At 36.9% G+C, this 27161-nt stretch overlaps 2 protein-coding genes and 1 long non-coding RNA gene across 5 annotated transcripts in view; 1 reads left to right on the top strand and 2 right to left on the bottom strand.

Moving 5' to 3' along the window:
• Positions 1–27161, bottom strand: part of LOC100742608 (mucin-17) — a 381959-nt gene that overhangs the window by 157019 nt on the left and 197779 nt on the right. The window lies entirely within an intron of this gene.
• Positions 7–14962, top strand: LOC112213885. Of its 2 annotated transcripts, none has more exons than XR_004462810.1 (2): positions 7–224; positions 2983–4930. XR_004462810.1 is itself a non-coding variant. In XM_024371756.2 (2 exons), the coding sequence occupies exons 1-2, from the start codon at positions 128–130 to the stop codon at positions 14632–14634; spliced, it is 426 nt and encodes a 141-aa protein (XP_024227524.1). In that variant the 5' UTR covers positions 7–127; the 3' UTR covers positions 14635–14962. The 2 variants fall into 2 exon arrangements, 1 of the variants encoding a protein (XP_024227524.1); XM_024371756.2 differs by lacking the exon at positions 2983–4930 and adding an exon at positions 14306–14962.
• Positions 15059–27161, bottom strand: part of LOC112213886 — a 163596-nt gene continuing 151493 nt past the window's right edge. Inside the window, exon 3 of the long non-coding RNA XR_004462811.1 lies at positions 15059–16379. This is a non-coding gene — a long non-coding RNA (uncharacterized LOC112213886). The remainder of the gene's footprint in view (positions 16380–27161) is intronic.

Below are 27161 nucleotides of genomic sequence, written 5' to 3'. Positions count from 1 at the left end.
CGAGCCGTGACGCGGACTCGAACAGCCAAGCTGAGAGCGACTGCAGGAAGACTATAGGAAAGGCTCATTAGCCGCAGACAGTTGACAGGACAAAGCTGGATTGTTCTTTCCCCTCTGCTCAGCCTCAATGTCGACCCCCGTATCACCCTTTAGTCCGCCATCATCCGTCGTCCACGAATTAAGGATCTTGCTTCTCGGGCTCGTCAACCGGCAATCCAAATCAGGTAAGAGACATTGTCATCATCGTTCGCTACCCATGTTCTTCGTATGCCTTTCTCTTCTTCTCGTTGGTATCACAGCTCACATCACTAATCACGGCCTGGCCATTCACTCTCGTTTCTCTCTCGCACTCTTCCATCCTATGCCATCGGTGCGACACCAAGGCAGCCTTTCACGTACAAAAATAGCAGCGGCTTTGTTCCGTGCTCGCACGACCTTTTTCTGTTTCTCCTTGTTCGCTCTCGTATGCTCGTCGTCGTTGCTTGCTCTTGTTTTTCGATTCTCTTACGTTCATCTCTTTTTCCGCCCAGACGATCCTTTCAGTGCGACCTCTTTATAAGCGATACGACAAATGCTCTCTATCGCGCGCTCCGAAGCGTCACCGACTGCCGAACGTTGGATGGACGAGCGCAGGGAAGAGTAATTCGATTCCTCTTAGTGGCGAGTAAAATCCGTGTAATCAGAGTCATTTGTATCGAAGAGTTCATCGTAGAGGTTTTCAAGATCTTGAAAATTAGTTTGGCATGTTCAAGCAAGCTGCGATACTGTGTCGCCTGTATTAAGTCGTTGAGCTTTCGTTGAACTTTCCATTCGGGTGATCAAAAATGTTTTCACTGCGTATACAGCAAATGATAAGCGAAAATTGTTTCGAAAAGATAACACGAAGCGTGACAATGAAATTTCGGTAATAATCTTATTTCTTTAAAAAGAAAAAAAAGTGAATTACTAGAAATGCAACAAAGAAATATCAACAATCAATTGGACGTTAGCAAATGTATTCGTATGACATTGAAAGAAAAAATGTTTAAATAAGACGAGACAAATTTGACGACAAATTGCAGGGAAAAAAGAGGATCGTAGAAATTTACATCTCATTAGAATTCGCACAAATCGATTGATTCCTTTCGATGTACTTATACGCCGTTCATTTCGTCATTTCAAAGAGCTCACGTACTATATCGCGATTAAAATGTAAATCCACGCGCCGACACCGGGCAGTCGATAAAGCGTCGTGATTTGCATTGTCGATAAGCGTAAATGAACAATCCCGATCGTTTCCGATTCAGTTAAAAAATTGTTTCGCATAATTAGCACGCGATTCGGGCGAACGCTATCTGCCCGACTTCTCGGTTAATACAAGCCCGGCATTAGCATGCGCTCATTACGCATTAAAATCAGTCGCTATCGCGTTGTGATTGAATTTCACAGGTCCGACGTGAGCGAGTTTATTAACAGACATGCATGCACGATCCATCACTACCATTAAATGCAGTGTGTTGACACTAGACGTTCGAATGTAGTTATTTTTATTCAGTCACGCTTTTCTCTTTGTTGCTTTATTCTTAATTTTAGAATACTAATTAACAATAATATTTATTAAAAACACGTGCACAAGAAATCGTATGCAATTGACAGAATTAACCATTAACAGAATTCTAAGTAGAATAAGGTTTTCAGAATTATAATATTAAATACATTTCTGAGAATTATCTAGACAGTTTCGCGCCAGTCGAACGTTGGCCCCGTTCAAACGTTCTTTCCGGGAACAATTCATTTTCGAGAAACAACCGCCGTTTGAGATCGACGTAAGCGCTTTATTTGTCTCCCGTTCGGTGTCCTCGAAAGAGGATCGAGGCGGATCTGTCACGCTGAAGCGTGACAAAACGACCAGTGCCGGGAATCGGTCGCGGTTTCAGACGTGATGAATATACAAGCGGAGACAGCTTTCACGGCTATGGAATGTCGAACGTGGGTGAAAAAAATGTGTTGCGCTATTTCCGAACATTCGTCGATTGTTTTTTTTTTATCTCTCGTTAACAATCGATATTACGTTGCTTTCTATCACGCATTGTAATTTGTCGGTTTTATATTTATTCGACGATATTAGCTTTTAATTAATTAGATTCAACGTTTGTCACTTGACGTTTACATAACTGACACTTTTCATATTATCGATAATTTCTTTTTTTAGCTTGTGGACATCTCGGTTTGTTAATATGAAACATTTTAACGTTGGAACTACCAAAGTTGTGAAAGCGAGCGATTTCAAATTCTTTCTCTTTATAATTATGTAAGAACGTAATATTTATAATTATATAAGAATATATAAGAAGAGAAAGAGAAAATATATAGATAATTTTAACAAAATTAATATCAACTTTTATTTAGATTTATTCAGATGGAAACGCAACTCTCTCTCCCTATTTTATTTTCAGCATACAATTTTAACTATAACTATTTATACAGATTATACTTAAAACTTAAGCATATGCTAATTCTATTTTTACTTAGCACAGATGACTTTCTGCCTAGATATTAATAAAGGATGTAAACAAATCAATCAAATTCGTAGACATGTCTGAACTACGAGATAGAAAGTGAGCTCAGTGACAAATAATGCCTATGGAAAATAACTGTCAGAGAGAAATATGAACACTGTGTTGACTCAGAATTAACGGATGACTAATTATCTGACAAAAGGTCGGGGAACTTAATGCTATATTTCAAATATTTTTTGATGAAATGAGAATAAATTTGAGGACCTACTTTTGAATATAAAAGTAGCCTTACACTATAAAAAATAATTCATATTAGCATTTTTGATTATATCGTTATTGATATAAAACTAAATATCATAGTATAATATATATAATGTAGTATAAATCATAATAATACAGCAACTATTTTATTATTTCCATTATTTGCATATTACTAGTAGACGATTAAGGAATAATAGCGTAATGTATCAATAATCTTTTTCAGATAAATGACTTAGTTTTTATGTATCATAACTCATCGTAACATGAATGTATCCCATCGTAAGGGCGATTTCACTTTTGCAATAAGAAACAGAAGATGTTTTGTGTGACATCGCATATGCCAGGTACCGGAATCCATTGTGCCACTTGTTGCAGTTTTGAAATAACTTTCTTCTCAGAGAAACAGAGGACAGCGACATAATTCAATTTACCTATAATAAATTGTATTTCAAAATATACAATTAAGAAAAGAATTGTAACGCTATCTGTCAGCGATTAATTTATATTTCAATTTATAACATATCGAAGTGATTTCGCTTTTACCTCGTGTTAAAGTTTATATTCAGTCATGGTGGAACGTTAATATAGATCATATTAATAACCTTCCACACGTTGAACCATGCATACATTAATAAAATTTGCGCAAATATATGCCAGCTGTGACTGCGACGATTAAATCGCCAACATTATTTATTGAACAGGTTTCCTACGATTAATTACATTAAACCGGACTTACAGGATTAAAATCCGCTTGATATATATGATTCATTATATTTTGTTCGTTATGCAATTTAAAAAAAAAAAGATATATTTAAGATGTTTACCCAGTAAATGTTTGTCATTATGTTCTATTCTAGGTAAACTTTTTAACTAAGAAGCGAACGTTATACAAAGATCATTTGAAGTTTTATTAGAAGCTTGTTAAAGTATCAAAGAATCAATTAAAAAATGAAAAATTCGAACGTTCTTTAATTAACTACATAACATTCTTCTTTGCAATTAAACATTACATTTGCAGAACATTTCAATCCTAACGAGACATATGCGATGAATTAAAAAAAAAAAAACTCAACTAAAACACATACAAATGACTAAATAACGACGAACGAAAAGCTGAAAAAAGCTGGACGTAGATCGAAATTAATGGAAAGCGAACACGAGGGAGAAGAACGATCTACAATTCGTTTTCGTCCACATGTGTCAGGTCGGGCCAAAACGCAACCCCGCCGTTACGGCGTCTCGGCTGATTTATCGAAATTTCACGTCGAATTGGCTCGCACGGGGATCAACCAACAGTGAATCGGAGGACAGACCGAAAAGAACGTGGCTGTTAGTCGGCCGGCTCATAATTTGTTCACGGTTATTTTTAGGCGAGTCTCAATCTCGTCGTGTCGACACGAATGAGAGTGACTCCTCGGCGCCAGTGGTACTGTCAGTCGTAACAGTGACAACGAGACCGACCGTTCGATGCTGGAACGAAAATAAATCCCTGGATGGGCTACGAAGGCTCGCAAGAGCCACGGATCCTCGTGGAATTTCGGGACACGTGTGCAAACACTGCGGCAAAGCTCGTTATTGTTCGCCAGCTAGAATTCCCGCGGTTTTATTCATCGACGATTTCGCGAACAACGCTGCCTTTATCCTGTTCTGGATTTCCCGTCAACGAACGCTTAAAACGATTTCTGCGAATGGCTACGGTTTACGTGGAAATGTACTGCTATATCCAGGATAGAAATTGTAAATTAATAGAATACGAAGAAATTTTTATACACTTAAATTTACGATTTGGGAAAGTTATCATTTTCATAAATTTAACCTTGCGATTCGGAAGTTACGGTTTTTGTAGATTTAACTTTACAATTTGGATAGAACCTTCGTTGTTTAAATTCGAATTCTTCGATACAAAAAGTGTACAGAGATAACAAATGATACATTGGTGATACAATGATGTACAAACGATACTGCCAAAGCTAAGAAACGATAAATAATCATAAAAACCCCAAAACTGTATAACATTGAACGTATATTACTTTCAAGCATTTATGGTATCCAACAAGTTAGGAAAAAACGACGTACATATAACAACAAATACGTATAAACAAATAAGTAATTCATATCATCCGAACATATTAGAAATTAACAAGGAAAAAGTGTGAGATTAGTAAATAATTGAAAAAATATTATATTTGTATTGTTTGCCATATGCGTTACCCAATTTATGATATGCCTTGCTATACTCCATCGTTGCATCGTTATATTATGATCTATTTATAACAATAATCGGCACAGATTTGTTTCTCGCGATATGACTTTCTCTTTTCGTAAATAGATAAAAGCCGGATTATAAAAAGTAAATTTCACATTATTTTCAGAGAAACTAATACAATCAATTACAATTAAATAGAATCAATTAAATAAAGAAACTAAGATCGTCAGCGATCCTCGTAATTAAATAAAGAATTCAGGTTAAAATAATTGCTACTGTCTACACATATATATCTAATATCTGAAATGATTATTATCTATAGTAGTTAGCAAATTAATTTTCATACCATCTATAGGATCAGTAAGCTGGAAATCATGAATCGCAATTCAATACGGCTCATTACATACATGGTTACGAGTACCGATAATTATTAATTATAATATTGGTAATTAATCTAACGCTCGTAATTATCGAATTATTTAAGCATTTCACAAAACCCAACATACAGACATACGTAGAATTAGCTTACGGACATCAATTATGTTGTATTTTATTAATTCTAAAAATGAAATGGAAATTATAATTATCGGGCTACCTTCATTCAGTTTCCTTTTCAAGTAACAATTCCTACAAGCCAGTTTTATCTAAAATTCAACCTGTTCTTTGGATAGTTTTAGAACCCTATAATTTAATCTGTTAAAAGTTTGATAATGGTCGAATATAATCTTCCATTGCTTCGAACAAATTCAGGTTCCTTGCTAAAAAAATGTTAACCTCATTGAGATGTCGTAATACCAATTCCGTTATTTCTATGCTATTTGATTATCTAAATCACAACATAAGCATTGCCTATGATTTGCACACAACATCGTCATACTTGTTACGAATTTCCATTTTTACCGAATTAAATTACAATAGATCCACGCTAAGTCGCGTGCAGCAGCACAATAAACGCAGCTCCTCGTAGATATTTTCTATTTCCAGGCAGAATACCGTACAATATTTCGAACAAGACTATGACACAATGGCGTATTCAGATAATAGAAACACATTTATAATAGAAACTTGCAGCTGTATTATCTGATTTTCGACAATGACATGTTTTCCTACCCTTCGTCCGCTTCACGCTCGTAAAACGCAAACAAGTGTAAACGACGCTGCACGCAGAAAGCGTGCGGTTCGAAACTCTCATCGAACGAGAGACCAGTAGAACGTATCGCGTGATAACGCTTTAACCGTGCTATTTCGCGTAACGCCGACAAATTTCACGCGAACGCATCCCGATAATCTTATCTGCGCGACACCAGATACGAAACGTGTCCCACGACGAGTAGATTCCGTTAAATTACGAGAGCACCAAAAGAAGCTACGTCTTGGGCAGAAATAGACACGATATCGGCGGCGTTCGAAGCAAAAACGGAAGAAGAACAAGAAAATACCACGCTACCAAATGGAGAACCCTTGGAAGAGGGTCTGTCACGTGGCGCAAAAAAAGGCCAACTGTTTCTTTCAAGATGAATCGTTCGGGGACACTTGTCGAGTGGAATGTCTTCTCCCGTGAGATTAAACCTTGCCTCACGCTTCTCCTGTTCCGTCACCGCCTCGTCCGAAATAAAGGACGGGAAGCTCGTCCCAGCTGTGATAATGGTCCAGCGGATCTCGTCGATAAATCTCATTGTATTAAGGCTTGCTGCCGCTGTTGCTGTTACTGTTTCTGTTGTCAGACTGAACTTCCCTTAGCCTTCCTGCTACACCTGTCTCTATTCTCGATACGTGCCTCAAGTTATAGTTTCAGTTGACTTAAGTTGTTGCACATGTGCGACTGTCTCATCCCTATGATATGAACGGATTCACTGTTTCGCTGCACGTAATCTAGTTGTAAATTGTAACAATCAATGATCACTTTGTACCTACGTGTACTATTATTTCTCACAGTAATATTAAACAAATATTCAAGCACTGAAGATAATGTAGGAACACGCAGGTTATAGACGTTGCGGACAATATAACAATAATCTCAACAGTATTGCATCTAGTATATCGATACATTGAGATTTCGTCGATTGAAAAATGAGAAAGTTATTCAGCTATCGAGCCTTCTGTAGCAACAAAGACGAGCAATTTAACAAATAAAAAGTACCATTTATACAACAACCAATAAGCCCTTAGGCATTTAATAAGCAAATATTACCATGTCTCAATAAACACAATGCACGAAGTTTACATGCAAACTGCATACGCAGTCGTAGGTATTCTGTATTAATTAACTCTGCCAATTTCTAGATCAAAGCTTTATCAAAGATGGGAACAAAATCTGTTTTCGATATCAACTGTTTCGAACAACATTCTGATTAATTAATTGCACAATAGAATTACATTTCGCCATTGAAGTAGGAAGAGAGAAAAAGGAAAGAAATATCATACGAAACTGATGAAAATACAATCTCACCGAGGAAAACTAATATCTATATTCGCAGACCCAACAAAACAGGAAGATAACCGGCAAATCTATATTGTACGTATATGTTTTATGCACACAAAGAATCTGTCCCATGTGGACAGGGACAAGAAATTCTTTTTCACGAGCATTCTCCGATTTCTTTGGGTGAAACTTTCAGTATGTGGAAACCATCCCAAGGGCTCCGTAAAGATAGAAACTTCACTCCTTCTCCCTAAACAATTGATACACCGGAAGGGAAATTGCCCCCTTTTAAACTTTCTTTCGATACGATTGACCGTGTCGATGATACGACGTGAAAAACTGCCGTGAACTGTCGATATAACAGAAAGAAAAAGAGGGGAGAAAAGGGCAAACGCGTGAATAAATTTGCAAGGGACGTTCGGCCGAAATATTACGATATTAAATATCTATATTTCACGAAAGACACTCGATTTCGCGATAGAATTAATTGTTCGGCAGTTTACGTTTACGTAAAACAGATCAGCGAAATTGGGTTAATACTTTACAGGTAGCTTTATGCAAATTCCTCCGACATAGAAATGTCAAAGCACACCGAATTCGATAATTATCTCGAAATTAATTGAGTTTCTCTTGCGTATATACATCGCAACAAGATACATTATGATAATTGTTTCCTCTGTTAATTGTAGAATGCAATTTCACGTTAGAATATAGAAACGCCGTATCGAACGAAGAAAATATCACCGAGCATCGAATTAAATTTTACGAATTAAATTGTACACATTTAGCAAGTATATTCGCAGTAAATATAATGACAAAATTTGGACACTGATAGATACATAAATGGTAAGCGTCGGAGATAGTTTTATTTTTCGATTTCATTCAATTTTTTTAATAATCTGCGTTAATCGTAATCCTGACAATATTAACGATTTAGTTCCTAATGATAATATTAATAAACGGAAAATATCGACAATAGATTTATATAGCCATCGATGTATTTCTGTATTCTGTTTCAAATGACATTTGAAGCGTATACAATAGAATTAATATCAGAAAATTCAACTAACCATTTGAATCGTTTCAATCACGCTACAACGAAACAAAGCGCCATTATAATGGATTTATACAGACAATACAACAATAAATAGCACATAATGCAATGATATTTTCGCACATACTACGTGTACAAATTTTCATCGTATTTTGTTGAGATTATATAATTTGGAAAATAAAAGAAGTTTTACGTATGAAATAATTCATTTTAATTAATTATTAAAAATCTCTCTTGTCTCGATGTTTCGGCACAGAAATAATGTCTAAAATTATCATTGTTTTCTCTTTGCAGTATATTCATTTCGAAATAAATGGTTTCGTTACCGATCATACAACAACCTTGATCACCCCATTATGTTCACATTTATGCGATCGTGTCTTTAAATTAGTGTAATTTCGCTGATAAAAATCTTTTTTGTATGTAATTTCACTGAAACCATAAATGTAAATATTTTTGTAATCATATCATCGGTGATAAATTTGGAAACTTACACGTATCGTACTTTACACATTGAACAAAATTAATGACTTTCATCGCATAAAATACGAAAATAATAAATATCTTAAGATTATGCTACCTCCTCCCCCCGCTTACATCGCTGCAGTTACTTACTACTCAAAGATACACAAATAACACACTCAAAGTTTAACACATTCACGGCTGATAATTTTAATTTTCTCTTCGAAGAGTTGACTCTTAAACGTCATCCTTTGTATCATTTGTTATCACTAATGCAGACAAATATAAAACATATATTCAACGCATATATTATTCTTATGTGCAATTATAGTTTAATTATCAGGAGACACGATATTATATCATCGGCCAACGTAAAATCATTTTTGTAGAATTTCCTATTTTAATCGAACGCCGAATTAAGTAACAAATAATGTGAATGTTAATATTAATTTCAATCTTAAATGTTACAGATATTTTACGTACATTTAAGTGCAAAACGATATAGCCTGAGATTGCCCATAAAATTATTTTAAATAAAGACGATGTATCGTTTAATTAAACAATCTTTTTTTTTAAATATTTTATTCAAACAATACCCAAGCTTGTCTTCAACAAAGGTTTTATAGCGATCAAAATTCGGCGTGTCGCATTGCAAGTACGCGCTTGCGAGCGGATCTATTTGTGTTTCCAAAAATCCAACGAAACCCAGCCTAGTAGTATATAGTCGATGAAGTGTGAATCGTGGACCAGCACGTCGACGCGAATTAATACGTTGAAAAGATAAAACCGGCTGGACAGGCGTCAATGACGAACGACCAGCGAACAAATTATCCTCGCTGGCTAGCCGGTTCAATTCGTTCTAAACGAAGCTTCCCGCAGCACAAACAAACACGTTAACGTCCTTTAGACTCCAATTAAAGCGAATTGTTTAATTTCGCTGCGAATTTTTCTATTGCTTTTCCCTTGCGTTCATTCTCATGCTGTCATAAAACCATCACAATGATGGGTGACTGAAGATTCAAACAATACGACTTCCATGATATACGATGAATAAGCTACGAGATTGATCAGCAATGTGACAAGGCATTTAGGAAATTTATACCGTGTAAATTATTCTTAGTTTGTTTAGATACGACTTATAATGATCTTCGCATTTAGAAATTGGTTAATTGTGATGCTGGAACTTCTTTCGTGTCTCTACTAAATGTACGTTATAGTCGTAATATATAATTATGGCAAATTACGCGTTGTATTTCGAATAATATACCATATGCGATTACATTTGAAAATTCTATCTCCTTTCTATCTTCAAGAGATCAACGTCTGATACAAAAGAGACAAGACACAAGACGAGTTCAATATTCAATTGTATTGCAGAAGAAGTCTATTCCAATAGAATCTCACATTACATTCCAAAATTCTATCTTCCCTTCTTCCTATCTAGTTATAAGACCAACGTTCGATGCAAAGAAACATACGGCAGAAATTCAATATTTTAATACAACGATCTCCATAAATCATAAAACTACTTTCCAACCTACCCGATTCGCGAAGACCGCTAATCTCTTCATCCACCGACATTGAAGGAACTTTGACTCGTAGCGTAAAGGGGACCTTCACCAGAAGCAGTAGGTACTTTTTTTTTTATCAAAGGTTACACCTTCCACTTTCTAACGACTACTTGGAAATTGTCGGGCGAAACGCACGTCGTGTCTCGGCGCAAGAATGTTGTTAGTCAAGCTTTTCTTCGAAAAGAAAGGGGGAGGGAGGAAAAAAAGAAAGAAAAGGGAGAAAAAGTAACGCTATCACGATCGAAATAAAGTTCACGCGACAACGCCGTTATGTGTGCCGGGCACACAATGCGAAAGAACAGGGGTGAGTTATCGTGACGCATTGCCGGCTGCACCGAACGCACGTGGCCTGATGGTTGTTATCGGTCCTATCGGCCAGTGGCTGTATCAGTGCCGTCGGCACCGCTTATCGTCGCCGACGCCTGGCGTCGATCAGCAACCGTTATGAATTGTTTCCGCGCAAGTAACCGGCCAATCGCGACGTTACCCGGCCAAACGAAAAACTAGTTCCCCTCTGCTCGTTTACGAAGCACAAAATGCCGGAGACGGTAAATTGCTGGCCACTGAAACGCGAACAAACGATATAATGACAGGACGCGTTGTCTTGTCCATTGAACGCTCGAACTGTGAATCGCTGTTACACAGAGCTGTATAAGCGCGCTTCATTTTTCGTTTCTTTTCTTTATTTCGTTGATCGTTCGAGACTATCAATCCGCAGGTTTAACGATCAAAGAGGGAGTTCTCGTTCGTAATTAATACGTCGCTGCGTGATATTTGAATAACATTGGTTATACGTCGATAAGAATACGTTGCAATGCATTAAAATAATATTATAACGTGTACTAGTAACTATGTAGATCTATTCGCAAGATTTGTTTGTTCTTTATATGTTTGATGATTTTACGTTAGATACATATGTATTTTGTATTTTATAATATTTTGCTACTTTCCATCTATGTTTACTTGTTTATTATTCATTATTAGATTACAGATGTTTATGCATTTATGCTAGATATGAATGTGAGCACAAATGCAAAGTATATAAAATATTTCAAAGATAAGACATAATTTTATTCGCGTTTATTTTCTTTATCAGTGTCTGTAAAAATATGCGTTTACACAACGTCTGCGGTGTACCCATTACATTCTTCGTTATTTATATGCTCTTATATTTCTTCGTTTGTATGTATAAATCTGATGTATACGAGGTGTATGTATCTATCGATAAACACGCTGAAGAAATAAATAAAGAAAAGAAGAAACATATTTTCTCTTGCTACCTGAATTATAAATCGAAAACATTAGACTATGATGATATATGTACTGTACTGTTCAAAAGACTTATTATATTTTATAAACAAAAAAAATATAATATTACACGAAGATAAGATTTATTTTAATAAAAATAATCCTTCCACAGTGCGTGCAGAAACTTTTCCGAAGAATTGTATACGGTCTAAAACTTCTGCACTGTACCGTATTTCATTCTCGATATCTTATTCCTCAACTATAGTGACAAAGTTCGCAATAGCCCGACAGCATTCGACAAATCCCTCGTACGTTCCGAACATTCGCGTTGCGTCGATTAATCTCAGTCGTGCATCTAGCGTTATTACACTTAATAGCCTTTATGGTCGTTAAAAAAAAAGCTACTTTACACGAAGCTGTCGACGAAATAGCGCGCGTGAGCACGCCGGAAAGAAAAAGAGGGTGGTTAGGTGGCAAAAGCGGAAGACAGCTGGCGCTGGTTCGTGTCGCGTGCGCCGCGGTAAGCGACAACAGCTCGCGTCGCTTGGCTAAGCACATTAGTCCCGACAACCGTAATTAAAACTGTTACGTGACAACATTGGTCAGGCCCAACGTTATCATACAGTTAGCATCGTCCCCTAATAACAATATATTTTCCCCCCAATGCCTCTGTGTCGCGTCTGCAGTTCGATTTATGGTACACGCGTCCCGTTGACAGACAACCATCGCGATCGGAATATCTTTAATGGTCACTAGGATTTCACTAAGGCGCCGAAATATGTCCGTTTAGAAAACAGCAACCGCGATGCAACACATACGTGCAGTGTAAAAGTGACACGACGATTTGATCGCATTGGAAATCGAACCCTTTCCGGCCTAACGATCCTTTTATTGCTCCTTTTTCTAGTCTTTGATGCTTTCAGTTTGAAGCTCAATTGCTTTTGACAGCATTTCTTTCCTAGATGCTCTTGTAAAATAATTTACCAATTGATACAACCAAGTGCGATATGGTGAAATAAACAAACGTCGTACTTAGTTTTCGGTTTAGCTGCAGATGCAGGTATTTTTGAATCATTCCCACGTAAATAGTAAATATGTTAATTTTTATCTTAATTCGGAGCATTTATAGGTGATTTCTGCAATGTAGAATTGAGAATGATGGAATACGCGCTTTTGGCGCCGTTAGATGATTTAGTCCTAATTATAGCGAAATTTACTAGCTGTTTGGCACACTTATCCATTAATTCAATATACATGTGATACGAATAATAACGATGCACTTAAATTCTTCGTTTGATGGCATCGATCCAATTGCTTAAGAGAACGAGAGCAATATATACTTCAAAAAATAAGTTTGGGTTTGTTAAATTTTCTACAGGAAAAATTATTTTATGTAAATGGACTTTTATGAATATCGTATTATTGCTCATTGCGATATCTATATTTTAATGAAATGTTAACAAATGCAAGAAAAAAACAGCGAAAGCTATGCACGCGTTCATTTTAAAACAATTTTATACATTTGTTTAGCGTGATAGCTCACTAACCGCATAATTCGCAGCATGTGACAAATTTGTTAAATAATTATTCAAATTAAATATAACAGAGAGTAAATAAATAAATAAAACAATTGCAAAACGATTTAATATACCCCTAACAGGAATTACAATACTGAAAATATGGTTCCACTATAAATAACATAATGTAAATATTCATATATCCACTTACAAAATTTCTCTACGTTGTATTCGCAAGTATCATAAATAAATTACACCCAGCAAAAATGGAACGATGAATAAGGAAAAATTAATTACGCCCAATTATGCCGCAAAGGTACATAACTTTATCTTATTTGAATATAAAATATCGCAATTATACCAGCTTGCAGCATTCCACGCAATGTGTTATTTAAAGAGGCCATCATGCAGAATATCGTGTATTAATTATAGCGTATAAAATAAAATACCTAGTTTTATAATACATTATGGATAAATCAGTTCTCGTTAACAAAATCATATGGATACTTCGAACAGACATTACTTTAAGTAAATCAATATCTTTTAGAGTAATCACTTTAACCTTTCACTTAAAACAACTTTTTTCCCCCTATCTTTATTTTATCTGTACCCATAAATTCAATAGTAATTGTACCGTAAAATACACAATTTCGAACAACTTAATGGATGTTTAATAACCACATATACATATAGCCACAAATTGAGCTGAAATTATAATATCGTTCAGTAATTATCACATAACATTATACAAACACATAAAAAACGTTAACCGTGACTGTCAATAGTCAGGAGTATCAGAGCAATATCTTTAATTTTCCACTTAATACGTTTTTTCGCTTGTCTTTAATTCACTCCTATCCGCTTAAATAATTCGTAAGGTGTAGAAACTTGGAGCAGCTTAATGGATTTTTAATAAGTATTTACATACCTGCCTCTAACATACACGCGCTGCCATAATGTACTTTTTTACCGACATTCCCTTCGAGGCTTCAAGGTTAAAGAACCTTGACCACGACAATCTAAAATACCTGAAACCATTTATATAGAAATCCATTATTACTTCCAGACAGAAGCCAGACGAAAGCTAAAGCGGACGGAAACCACTTCTATTCTTGCACTCTCTACACAAACATCGATCCACAGAGGGAAAGCAGGAATTTACGAATTAATCGCAAATCGTCTTCCCTTTCATTATACTCGCGCTATCGTCGACGACTCGCCAATAAGCGTATTATTTGCGATATCTCGCAAGGAAAGCTCGTGCATGCGGCAAAAGGTATAATAACTTTCTTGAATGGGAGAACGATACCCGATGGTGTGCACGTTTCGCACGTAGCCCCAGTGCCACGTAGACGTGGCGACGGCATGGCATGGCACACCGGACACCGACCATGATTCACGGCTCCTGGGCTTTGCACTCTGTGCATGCGCCACAAGCGTTAATGCCACATTAGCGGCGCACTTTTCCCGAAGTTAATGCACCAGCAAATTCGCATTTAAAGTATCCATTCACCGCGGCCGACGCCGTCCTCGGCTTCAATACTGTTTAACGACGTAATCTATGCGGTCGTTCGGCGGGAAAGAAATCCGTGACATTCGACAATTCACCTGTCGAGGAAATTGCCATGGGACGTTCCTTTAACCCCGGCGACTGGGGGGTAAAAATGTAATATGACATATAATATACGTGTATACGCGTGGTAAGATATGATATACTCTCGATGAATTTTTTGAATAATCTAAATTGAATACGTTAAATTCTTTGCTCTAATATCAAATTTATATTCTTGTGTTTAATATTTAATTCATTTATGTCGAATGCAAATGGGAATTATTTTTCATTCTTAAATGAAAAAATATTTTTGCCACTTCTACAATAAAATTCACATGTCTAGATCTATATTTACTAACTACAAAAATATTATTAAACCAGGAGAATAGCTTTTTTTAATCCAGGTAGCACTTATATTAACAGTGATAAAGAATGTAGAAAATTTGTAAGCTTCATAATATTAATTATCATCCGTTCGCTTTTGTAACACGTAGAAACAATGTAACAATCGCGAATACGGTGGTATGACATATAAGCTGTTTGCTAACCGCGTAAAGTTTGCTTTGCGATGCACGTTTCCAGCCACGTATGCTTCATTCTGGGCCAACGTATCTTATATAATACACCAGTACAATAATTAACGTGAGTGCATACGGAACATCATAGATACAATGTTGCATCTCGATTATCCGGACTAATTGGATGACGTGCAGCCCGAATGATCAAACGTTTGATTAATCAGTTCCGTAATCAAGATTTCAGCGCTCGCGCGCTGTTTGTTTTGTTATATAAATGAAAGATTACATCTCGACATTTGTATTGTTAATCGGGATAACTTTAGAAAAAATGTGCTATTATGAAACCTATTCAATGACAAAATTAACCTTTTAATAGTTAGCCCATTTGTCGAACGTGAGAAACGATTGAACATTTTGTCTGTACTTTGTAAGATGTGATTAGATGTTAGGTATATACATTGCAGCATCGTCCATTAATCGATTAAATATGTCAGAGCGAATGCATTCGTAATTGCTTACATTCTGCGTTTAACATATTCATATAACCGTTGCATTTCAAATTTCTTTTTTACGTATCGTCAAGATATCTCAGATAAGTTACTTAGGACAGTGTATTGGAACAAGAATTAGGTATTATTTAAAATGAAGACGTTTCTAACGAGACAAGAGAGTACAATTTAAGGAACAGATACATACACTTTAGTAGCAGTGAATGTATTAACAGACAAATATTTTGTACAAATTTATATCAAGTCAAATTAAATTACAAGAAAAATAAGATATTATTGTCAAAGCATTTTCAACTCATTTAAATTACTATAAAATTACCGTAGAATGTAACATATAAATTGAAAATTAAATAAGAAAAACTAAGAATTGTAAGAACAATTCCTTTACTCGTTTCTAAGTATTGTAATCTATCTTTTGTTAAAAAAAAAAAAATTAAGTTTCAAAAAGACATTCATTGTATATACTGAATATTTACGATATATAAATATATTATATATATGTAAGTACGTACCACGCTTATTCTGTACTAGGTAATTGTAACGTTCCATTAGTAGACATACCTGTAACACGATATATTTATATATTATTTACAGTATACTGTAACATGCACGTATATTATAACATTATAAGCGATTCAAAATAAAGAGAGTAGCCAAACACTTCTTGGTACATTTAGTAATTATAATGAATTCTCAAAAAGGTTAAAGAGAAACGCCACTTTCCTTTCGCTTGTTCCGAAAATGATTCTCTATATACAGTCATTTCATAGAATCTATGCAGACGTGATTACTAAAAGGCTAAGAATTTTTATACGATTAGAACTCATCATACTTGAATATATAAAATAAATATATATATAATATATGAAGTAAAATTTTCATTCAACGTGTAGATTGCAGATACACGTAAACACCCGCAATATGTATATACTTGATAATTTATACTATGCAGTAAAATGACTTTTCATAATTGCAGAATATGACTGCGAATGTAATGTAAACAATACACGCAAGTCTTCAGAAATTAATCACCTGCCGGAGGCGTACGTATTAGTACCTAGCTGCTTAATAATATATATTAAATTACCTTGATTAGCACCCATATGTATTACACCATAATCATATAAAGTACCTAAATGTTTGTAAATGTAAATGTAAGCGTGCATTTCTTGGATATTACCAAGAACTACCTCGATCTTTATATGTATATCAAAAAGGCTTTCAGCCGTGCAGCTAAAAGGTTAATTACTCAAATACATGGAAAAATGTAGTATTATAAATTACTCTGCAACGGCTAATAGCATATAATTAGGGTTTATGGACTTAATCGTTAACATAATTTGAAGAAAAAGTCATTTTATCATCGCCGAGATATGAATTACACACATTGCAGCTTGTGGAAATATTTTGCTTTAAACACTAGGAATTCGCGATGGGATACAGGATAAGGTAATGATACCAAACTTTTGAATAGGTGCTGTATATCGATATTAAAGTCTCATTTACGCGGCCACGTAGCTAACGTCCCACGTACACCTATAATTTCCAACAAAGTAACATGTTCCAACATCCGTACCGTAAATTTTAATATTCTTATGATCCCATGCTGCTTACCATTCCATTCAGCTTAGAAGAACAAAGCGTTGCTTTTTATCTGCAGGAAATATCCATTCATCGTTTGCACGTAAGATAAATGCTAACAAAGAGAGAGAGAGAGAGAGAGAGAGAGAGAGAGAGAGAGAGATCCTGAACGTTTTAACGAACCACGTTACAAACGAAGAATGACGAACGAGCAATGACCATAGGAATGTTATGCACGACCACGCGATGCCCCTCGTCCCAAATCGTTGTGTTCTCCTTGATCGATTAACGCGAAGCGAATTCGCGTCGTTAAAAGAACGAATACACAACAATAACGAGGCATGGGCAAGCGCGAGCGGAGTATGCTCGTTAGGAGGTAGACTTCGTTCCACCGATCTTAATGATCCTTGACAATGCATGGAAGCCATTCGTTCACTCAATCGGGAGCACCGCGACGCTATTATTGTTTTGTCGAAGACGTTCCTCCGACTTACGAATAAAAACGATCCGATGTGACGATTAATCCCACTGCCGGGGTTATCACTTGGAATACAATTGACGAGGGACGAAGAGAAAAACAACCATTCGAAAAATGCGATTGTTGAAAAATACAGGAGGCTACTATTACACTAATCCTCTAGATATTATGATGATTAGGGAAAAGATCACAATTAATTGCGGTCTTTCTTGTTTCGTTTAAAAATATAGCACAGTTTGTATCCGTTTAGAAATTAATTTAATTTTGCAGTATTAATTATTATGAATTCGAACTACGATATTTTATATTAAAATATATATCCTACGAATGTTGGTTATATTTTAGTCTACAAAACTTAATTATTTCTGATATGATAATTATAACTTTCTCAAGAATTAAATAAATTCTTTTATTATTCTCTCTCGACGGTTCAATGATCAAAAGTTATGTAAAAATAAAAAATGAACTTCCTCTGAATTTCCCGAAGTTCATTACTAAATCATATTTCATAATGCACCACATATCTTTTTAATACATTTTATCGGAAGTTACTTAGCTCTGATACCAGCAGTGTCCGTTTTAGCTACCTAACGCTCCTCCAACAGCGTTATGAAGAATTCAGGAAGCTCTTAACTCGTATTCCGACATAAATGCACCAAGCTATTCAAGACGTTACGTTCAATTGCGCTCTGAAAGGAAGAAACAGCAATCGCACCCTCATTTAATTAACCCCTTTCAGACCTCCGAAGGGTGAAAAACCTTTACGGCAAAGAAAAGGTAGAAAGGGGGAAAGTTTCAGTTCTATAACGCCGTTGTGCAACGATGTAACCATCTTCGTCTAACTCATCTACTTCTTTCTTACTCCAAATAGATATTTCCCATCTGTTCTACTCTGTTACATCTCTACAATCCAAGATGCTAGCTAACATATGAGATGTAATGATGCAACATTCGAATACGACTCGTTCGGTGAATTCCGGCGAAGGTGAAAAGAGCAAAAAGAGGCAAGTACGATAAAAAGAAACGCTGTTGGTTCCACAGACGATGAGAAGGAACAGTGAGGGAGGGCAGTGATTGGAGAAACTCGGTCCGATGCACGACACATAATGAGATACCGCGGTAAGGAGAACGAGAAGCAACACTGTGCAATAATTTATCACGTAAAAGGTATCGCCTTTGGCGTCCGGTAAATGTTCGTCGATAGGTCACGCCTGTCCCAATGAGAGGCGAAAACCGTGGCGTAAGGCTGCGTTCGCATGCGCATACACGGTACCCAAGCGAAATGGACCGGGGACACGTTAAGCATCGGGCCGATCGAACGTCTGGAGAGCCAGTATTTTTGCTCGTTACGAATTATGCGTCGATTGCGTTACCACAGGCCACTTTTGTGTTGCGTTTGAATTACACGGCCCGTGCATTACCCGTGGTCTGTTATTCACGTATAAACCCGTCCTCGCTTGTACCAGCAATATTCGACGTCGATAAACTCGCAGCAAGTTCGAGATAGGAGCCATGCATGCCGGTCCGGCACTGTGCCAAAGACTTTGCTTCCGACATGAGTGACTCTTCCTGCCGTTGATCGAGCGAATCGAAACGATAGGCCGGTTGGTTCGTGATGGGCATTTACGAGCCCGGCCTTTATGATCTTTATTCCAGCGATACGATGTTGCCAGCGCCCAGCCTTTCTACTAAATCCGATTTGTTTAATCCTATTCCGAGAGATGCACCGTGTAAAGTGGCCGTGATACATATTTCCTTCTGACGAATGACGCAAGACTTTTTCTAGAGTAGCAGTAGTCGTGTGACATCTCGCTGGATTTATAGGTAGGTTAAATTTTCTATATTGTATGATATAGATTCGGTGAGCAAGGAAGAGACTCGAATGCCACATTCATGTTCGAATAATTTCATTTATATCATAATTAATGAAATTAGTGAAAGATCAAGTTTCTTTTCTTTCTTTTCGTAAGTTATTCGCTATAGTTAGAAAGGCTGGTCCCGAGACAAGTTTGGAAACCTTTCACCGAGAAATTATGTAATGCTAATCACACAGTCGGAACATAATGCAAATACAGATACCGAAAGAGTTGCTTAATTAGACAGAAGTAAATTGAGTTTTGATAAAGTTCCGCAGCCACTAATTAGCTGAACTTGCGCAACAGGTTTGATCATCGAAAACCGATTTCCAGTTCAATGGTATTTCGTTCAAAAATGTGATAATTGTTTCAGAAAACGAATAATGCGTATACAAAAATTGCATGACGAAACATTGATTTTAATTTGGTAGAATGACGTAATATAGCACTAGCCTCGAAGTAACTTCAAAATCTTTTTAAATTTATATTAGGAAACAATATAGGTAGAAATAAAAATAAACAGAAATTGAAATAAAAAGAAAAGCCACATTCTTCGATCGGATATTCAGGCAAAATTTATAGCACCATAATCAGATACATTGCCAATTGATAAGCGCACGCAACCTCTTCTCATCGCATGTTTTAAATTAATTCCGCCGTTGCTCCGGCTAACAAGACAGCGCGGCATCTTCGATCAACCTCCGATTACATATTTTCTTCGCGACAAGCAACAAAACCGTGAATATTAATTATATTCTCAACGGGCAGGACATTGTTGCGAATTTCGTGGTGGCTCGAGATTCTGGAAACTCATCGTCGTAAACTTCCGAATTCGTGATCGAACGAGGACGAAGATGAAAGTGAAGACAAAGACGAGGAATACGGTGGACGACAACGACGACGACGAAGAAGACGAAGGATTAAAAAAGAAAAAAAGGAACAGTTCGAAATCCCAATTACACGTTTGGTCCTGAAGCGAGTGGCCGAGAATCCCAAAGTTTCATCGGCAGAATGCGGCGAATCGCGAAGAGTCCGCGAGTTCGCTGAAAAAAAATAAATAAATAAAAAGAAGGTCGCAGAAGGCGCTGCAACGGCGAATTGCCGTGCCCCACCTGTATAATGACGGTGCTCTCCGTTCCTGAAGAGAGGAATGTCGTGCAATTACGGCCGGTGGCCCTCCGCTGCTGCTTGTACGTCGAATGACTTAAGCGGCATTTAGTGGTTTTCGGTGTCACAGCGTTGCTTCGAGGAAAAGAAAAAGAAGTTACACGAGATAGTAATCGGTGAACGACGAACAAATTGCTCCTTTCACGGCCTGTCTGATGGGATTACCTGATCTGCGAATAATCAGCATAGTTGCGGAAACCTTTAAGCCGGCCGAAAGGAACAATGTCACTTTGACTTTCTATTCGGCAGATAATAGTTCCAGGTTCAAGATAACATTTGATTGGATCGAAACACAGTTTTCGAGATTCAGGAACAGTTTATAATTGCGGATGGCTAACCGAAGAAAGAATTTTTTAGCGTCGTAATGTGGAGATATTTTTTACTAATTTCTTTAACGTGTTCAAACCGGAATTGTTTATCAATCTATTGCATTGTACAGAGTACAGAGTATAGAGTAATTTAATCATGAATTTACTCTTTGTTGCATGTTTAGGATGATATGTAATGCATCATAAGCAAATATGAATGGAAATAATCGAATTAAAAGAAATACTTCATATTACAATTTCATATTACAAAGAAATACGAATACGTGTGTGTAGATCTACATTTCAGATCCGATAACGATAATAACGTGGTTATATGTAAATATAAATAAGTAACATAATTTTATTAAAAAATTTATATTAATATGAAAATATTAAATTATGCCGGAGTTGATAATTAGTACGATATCTTAATCTTAAATTACAAAAGTATTTTAAAAAGTTAATTAAATACTGAGACAGAACTAGTGTAACGAATCTTTTACAGTTATTTCTGCAACGCCACTTTTCAGTATTCTTCCATTTTATTTGTATTTTACAAATAACGAATACAAACATAAAAAGATTTATTACTAAAAAAAAAAAAGCAAAGAAAAATACGAATATCCTGGCTATAACATGAACTGTATATCATTCTAAAATCTTCTATAAAATATTGCAACATGGAAGTTATTTTAATTGAACTGTTTCACGGAAGCTCTCTCGCAAAAATATTACTCTGTCTAAATATCGACAGGAAAGATTATCGGAACTCGACACGTTCAACCAACGATTGGATTTTTCAGCAAAAACTGGCCACACGATACCGTGTTCTGAGAGAAAAATGACCTATCAACGCACAAATTTTTTATACATTACTATGTATAAAAAAAAACCATGTATCGATCCATCTGAGCAACGTCGATGCTTCTACGCTGAATAACGTTCAACTAATCCTAACATTACTAATTACATTTTGCACGTCACTATTTATTCCTGCCATCAAATAAAATAGATACTTGCAACATGCAAATACTTTAATACGCAAATCTTCATACATTGTACAGATATTCGTTGAAGAGATTTTTTAAAGATGTTTGAAGAGAAAAGATAATTTTTCTATCGTCTGTAGCTTCGTTTATTATCAATAACTGGACGTTCATGCAAATTCATATAATATAAGTAATATAAATAGAAATTTATTAAATATCGAAAATTGATATATTCTCTTTCAACAACTCTGTCATTTCTTCGATAGAAACATTCTTTGGATACTTTTACATCGAAATTTACCTAAGAGTTTGACACGTTAAAGCTTCAAAATCTGCATATCTACTTGTCGGATAGTCGCAATATCTCGATTGCCTACGCGAGAGTTAAAGCACAATCTTGTCCAATTCTACAGAAAGGCAGAGTCGTAAACAACCAATTTGTGACACCTAATTTCATCTACAATCGCTTCCATAAAGGCCTGAAAAGTACTTCTGAAAAAAAGAGTTTTAGTATTATGAAAAAATACTAAGATAAAAACCTAGCTGTATAATGATACCCAAACAAGCTACGCAATAATTTCCAGCCTGAAATGCACGAGAAACAGATATGGTTATCCACAATATTGCATTCGCGACGATTCAAACTGATATACGGCGCAAAAAGGTTTTACGCGTTACGGCGAGACGCTTTCAGAACGTTCATAATCCTACATTTTGCAACTCACAAAAGGCAAGAATCGGCTTGAGTAGAAACGTTGCTACGCCTACGCGCGCATCCGCGAATAAACATCTCAAAACAGGGCTCCTTCCTACGATAATTCAGCGTTCATCAGACAATCCGCGGTGATTCTCGTATGAAATCTCAGGAAGCCGAACGAGGCTTTCTTCTTGCCAAGGCCATTCCGTATTCAATCGTTGGAACGATAACGTTACGCTTGGATGGGGGAGGAGCGGGTTAGACGCGGGAATTCCAAATCATCGTCGGGATAATGAAGTCCTCCGGTGAAGTTCGTGTTATCCGGTAAAATGCGAGCCAGCTTAGCGGCACAATGACTCGATAAATCTTTGGGCCGGGCTCAATCACGCCACTAACGATCTTCTTGGACGATTTCCTGGGAGTACGTGAAACTCATTCGAACGTGGCGCGGAGAGCACGCGGTTTAAATCCGTCGCATAAATTACCGACGTCCGGTACGCCGTGGCACCCTTTACAGCGTTGTACGTACGTTTTACAACGTCGAAAGGACGTAAAGTCTCGGCCTGCGAAATAACTTCCCGAAGCGGAGCTCACTCTCCCGCGTAGCCGGCGTAATTAATGCCGACCACGTCGATAAGTTTCGCCCGTTTCGCCGGAAGAAATGGCCGAAGCCAGACTGTGACACGGGCTCTGGAGAGGGTGGCGCGGGGCCGACACGAAAAGCCCGCATTAAAATTCTTGTCCGGAAAAAACGGGCAGAAAATAGCCGGAAAGAGAGAAAGAGTAAAGGGAGTAAGTAAATTAAGAAGGCTCGAACGGAGGAGGAAAAAATAAAAGGCAACTGACTCGTCGTCCACGGGAATGGTACAGATGGTCCAACGTTCCTTTTAATCTTCCCATTCAACGGATCTTTTACTGGGTATTTAAAGGTGAAACGAACGATCCTTGCTCGGATTGACGTGCAATTAAGGAAGAGGGAAGTCTATTTTTTCTCAGACGAACGGAAGATTTACCTATTTTGTTTTTAGTATCGAACGTTCAATGCCATTCTTGTAGGTTTCTTAAGCGACAGAGTGCAATTAAGAGCAGCAACAGTTTGTTTTATTTGATAACTTTTCATTTCTTCCAATTTTTTATATTAATTTTGACTTCTTTTGATTCCTATTACAATGTATCAGGTTGTCCGAAAAGTTTCTTTCGTTTTATAAGGAAATAATAGACGTACAATGTTTTTTGTTTTATATTAGTTCATTGAATTATGCATGAACATAATGATAGAAATAGAACGAAATGGGTCATACCTAATTCAATAAAACAATATAAAACAGAAATTGTTGTTCTTCTATTATCAACTTATGAAACGAAAGAAACTTTTCGCACAACCTAATATATAATTTCATATTTAGCATGCATTTTAACGAAGAAGCAATTGCTTGCGACGGTAACAGATATTTTAGTTTATCAATGTATCACTCATAAACGTTTTCGCTATTACGCAAGCTTTGAATCCAGTTGATTATTTCAATAACGTTGTAACACTCCGCACTCTCTAAAATTAGATCGTAAGAACGCAACCAATCTTCGTGGATCTCGAAGATATCAAAGATCCATCCAAAATCAACAAGCATCGAAATACTCTTCATTCGCAAGGAGTTCAATAAAATGGACCTATGTCGATCGAGAGCAAGAAACGGTTGCGAACGTGGAGGTAGCGAACGAGGTAATAACGAAGGGCGAGGAACGAGAAAAAAAAGGCAGGGAAAAGACGAGAGAAGGAAAGACAATGAAAGATAGGAACGGGGAGCGTGTAGCAGGCGAGTCAGTCAAAGTCAACGACCCACGTGCCACGAGAAGTTGGCCGACGTGGGCAGAGACTAATGGGAAGATATATACCGGCGGCCGAACGTGGATGGATAGACGTAGGTATTACCGGCGTCAGTATCATCTGGCACATCGAGCGCTATGCGAGAGCACGTTGAGCGCGTGGGCGCCGCTCGTTTCGCTTCCATAAAATAGCCTTCGAAGGCTCGCGGCCCGAATGTTTCTGCGGTTCAACGGCGTGGGCATACACGCCGCCACAGAACTGTATTACTACCGATCCCTGTTACCTTAACACTGACAATGAAAGGAGCACGTGTTGCTTCAGCAAGATCAGCCGGTAGGAAAGAGACACCCGCCAGAGAATGTGGGAGACACGTTACCAAGTCGTTAATGTTTTACGAGTTCCTTGTACATTAGCTATCTCGCTACATTCTGATCAGTTATAAACGCTGAGGAGAGCGGCATAGAGTAGACCAACGATCCATCCCAACAGTTTCATGGAAACATGATTAATGATTTTTTTTTCAAGAATCTCGTATTTCTCAGGCGTTGATGGTCTTGTGTTATTAATCATGTAGTTTAAGAACTGTGTATCTCGGAGACTCCTAGATGTTAATACCTTTTTATGTTGTAACGCCACGATCGTTATGAAAGGTATCATCGTTGAAGAATTATGTGTCGTGAAGAAAAATGAAACGCCTGGTAGTTGTAAACAGAGATTAAGATGTTGGTGGAAGTTAGAGAATGTATCTTTTTCAGGATCAGTATAAGATATTCTAATTTTGAAGTTATACAAATGGAATATCTTGAAGAAGTTCAGATACAAAGTTAGAAAGGAATAGAAACATGAAATGATGTATGGTGTATGTAGAAATTTGATCGATCATTTTAATATACGTATCTTGCTCATGATATGTGGGCCAAATTTTCCTAAATTTTTAATCGTGTCGATCGATCTGAACCGAAACAAAAATTAGGCAAAATTAAACTCTTTTCTTCAATCGTCACGTCCAGATATAATCATTACGCATACATCTCGCAATAAAACGCCGAAACGTTGCAATTGTACGGCATGATTTATGTCTGACGATATAATTGATCGACGAGTTGGATTAAACAGTTCCATGAATCTCTCGTTTGCAAATAAGCACAAACGGATAGCTACAAGATAGGGGGGACGCGAGATGAATAGAAAAGTCTACGAAAGATGTATTGCAAGAAGATTGCAGAGAATAACTGTTACGTGGCCAATTCGATTTAGACGTTTAACAATGCGGTTCATTGTTTCTCGCTGGATGCCATCTACAAAACGGATGTTTTCATGGCGAAAAATGGCCACCCACGCAACATTGCAAGACACTGGCGTGCTAATCGACCACGGGGTCCTGTAACAAGCCGGCCGCAAGCCAAGCCACTTAGTTGACCGTCTTTGCGGCTGAAGCAGTTTCCAAGCAGTTTTGCATCGTCCTGTGAAATCCATTCATCGCGCATAAAATATGCTGAATATCGCTGTGGCTTCGTGTAGAACTCGTTTCGAGAGATTTAAAGGTGCTTAATATTTGCTATAAACTGTGCTTTAATATGTAATAATATTATAGTTAACATTAATAATAATTTATATATATATATTTAATAATATTAATATTCGATAATAAAGTTAGAGGATTTTGGTAATTTGTTATAATTGGAAAAATAAGCTTTATCATTTGGTTATTATTTCGCAACAGATAATAATTCGCGTAATTAATTTTGTTTGAAAGATGGAAAATGATGGAAATTGCGAATATTTCAACGTATCTTGAAAAATGAAAATAATACTAGATAGGACATTTTAATTAAGAAGCCAGAAATTTTGTCCTCTGTTTCAAAGTGCTTTCAAAATACACATTACTGAAAATCATGTAAGAGACAAATATTTCGTATGGCTTTCAAAATGCTGTCTAAAAGTCTCGTAATTTCGGAAAATATTTTGAATAGCTTCCGAAATTATTATTAAAAATCGTGTTAAATAGAGAGAGTGTTGGCCACTCGACCTCGATATTTACGCACCAGTTTAAGATACGTACCACTCGAAACCAAGCTTTGAGCAGTCGCTTTGCAACACGCGCTGAGTTTGTTGGTGAACTGAAATATACGGTAGGCAAGCAAACATTGCATAATGACCTACAGAGTCGGGAAATCGGTGTTTTGCGCAGACCTGCATCGGCCCTGTAATTCGATGGGCTAAAATGAACGCAGTGAAATCCACGATGATGCACAAGCAATTAGCAAAGTCCTCGTGCATGCGACTCTGATGCCAGAGGAACATTTAATGGCTCTGATGCGAGTTACGTACCGGCTCGTTGACAAGTTACATTTACTGAAGCTGTCAACGACGACACCAGAACTCACGTTTCAAAGAGACGAGACGCTTTTTGAAATTTCATCCGCCGTCCCGCGTTCGTAC

Source organism: Bombus impatiens, unplaced genomic scaffold (genome assembly GCF_000188095.3).
Source record: "Bombus impatiens unplaced genomic scaffold, BIMP_2.2 scf_1666, whole genome shotgun sequence".
Taxonomy (NCBI): domain Eukaryota; kingdom Metazoa; phylum Arthropoda; class Insecta; order Hymenoptera; family Apidae; genus Bombus; species Bombus impatiens.
This window is presented reverse-complemented; position numbering and strand designations above follow the sequence as displayed.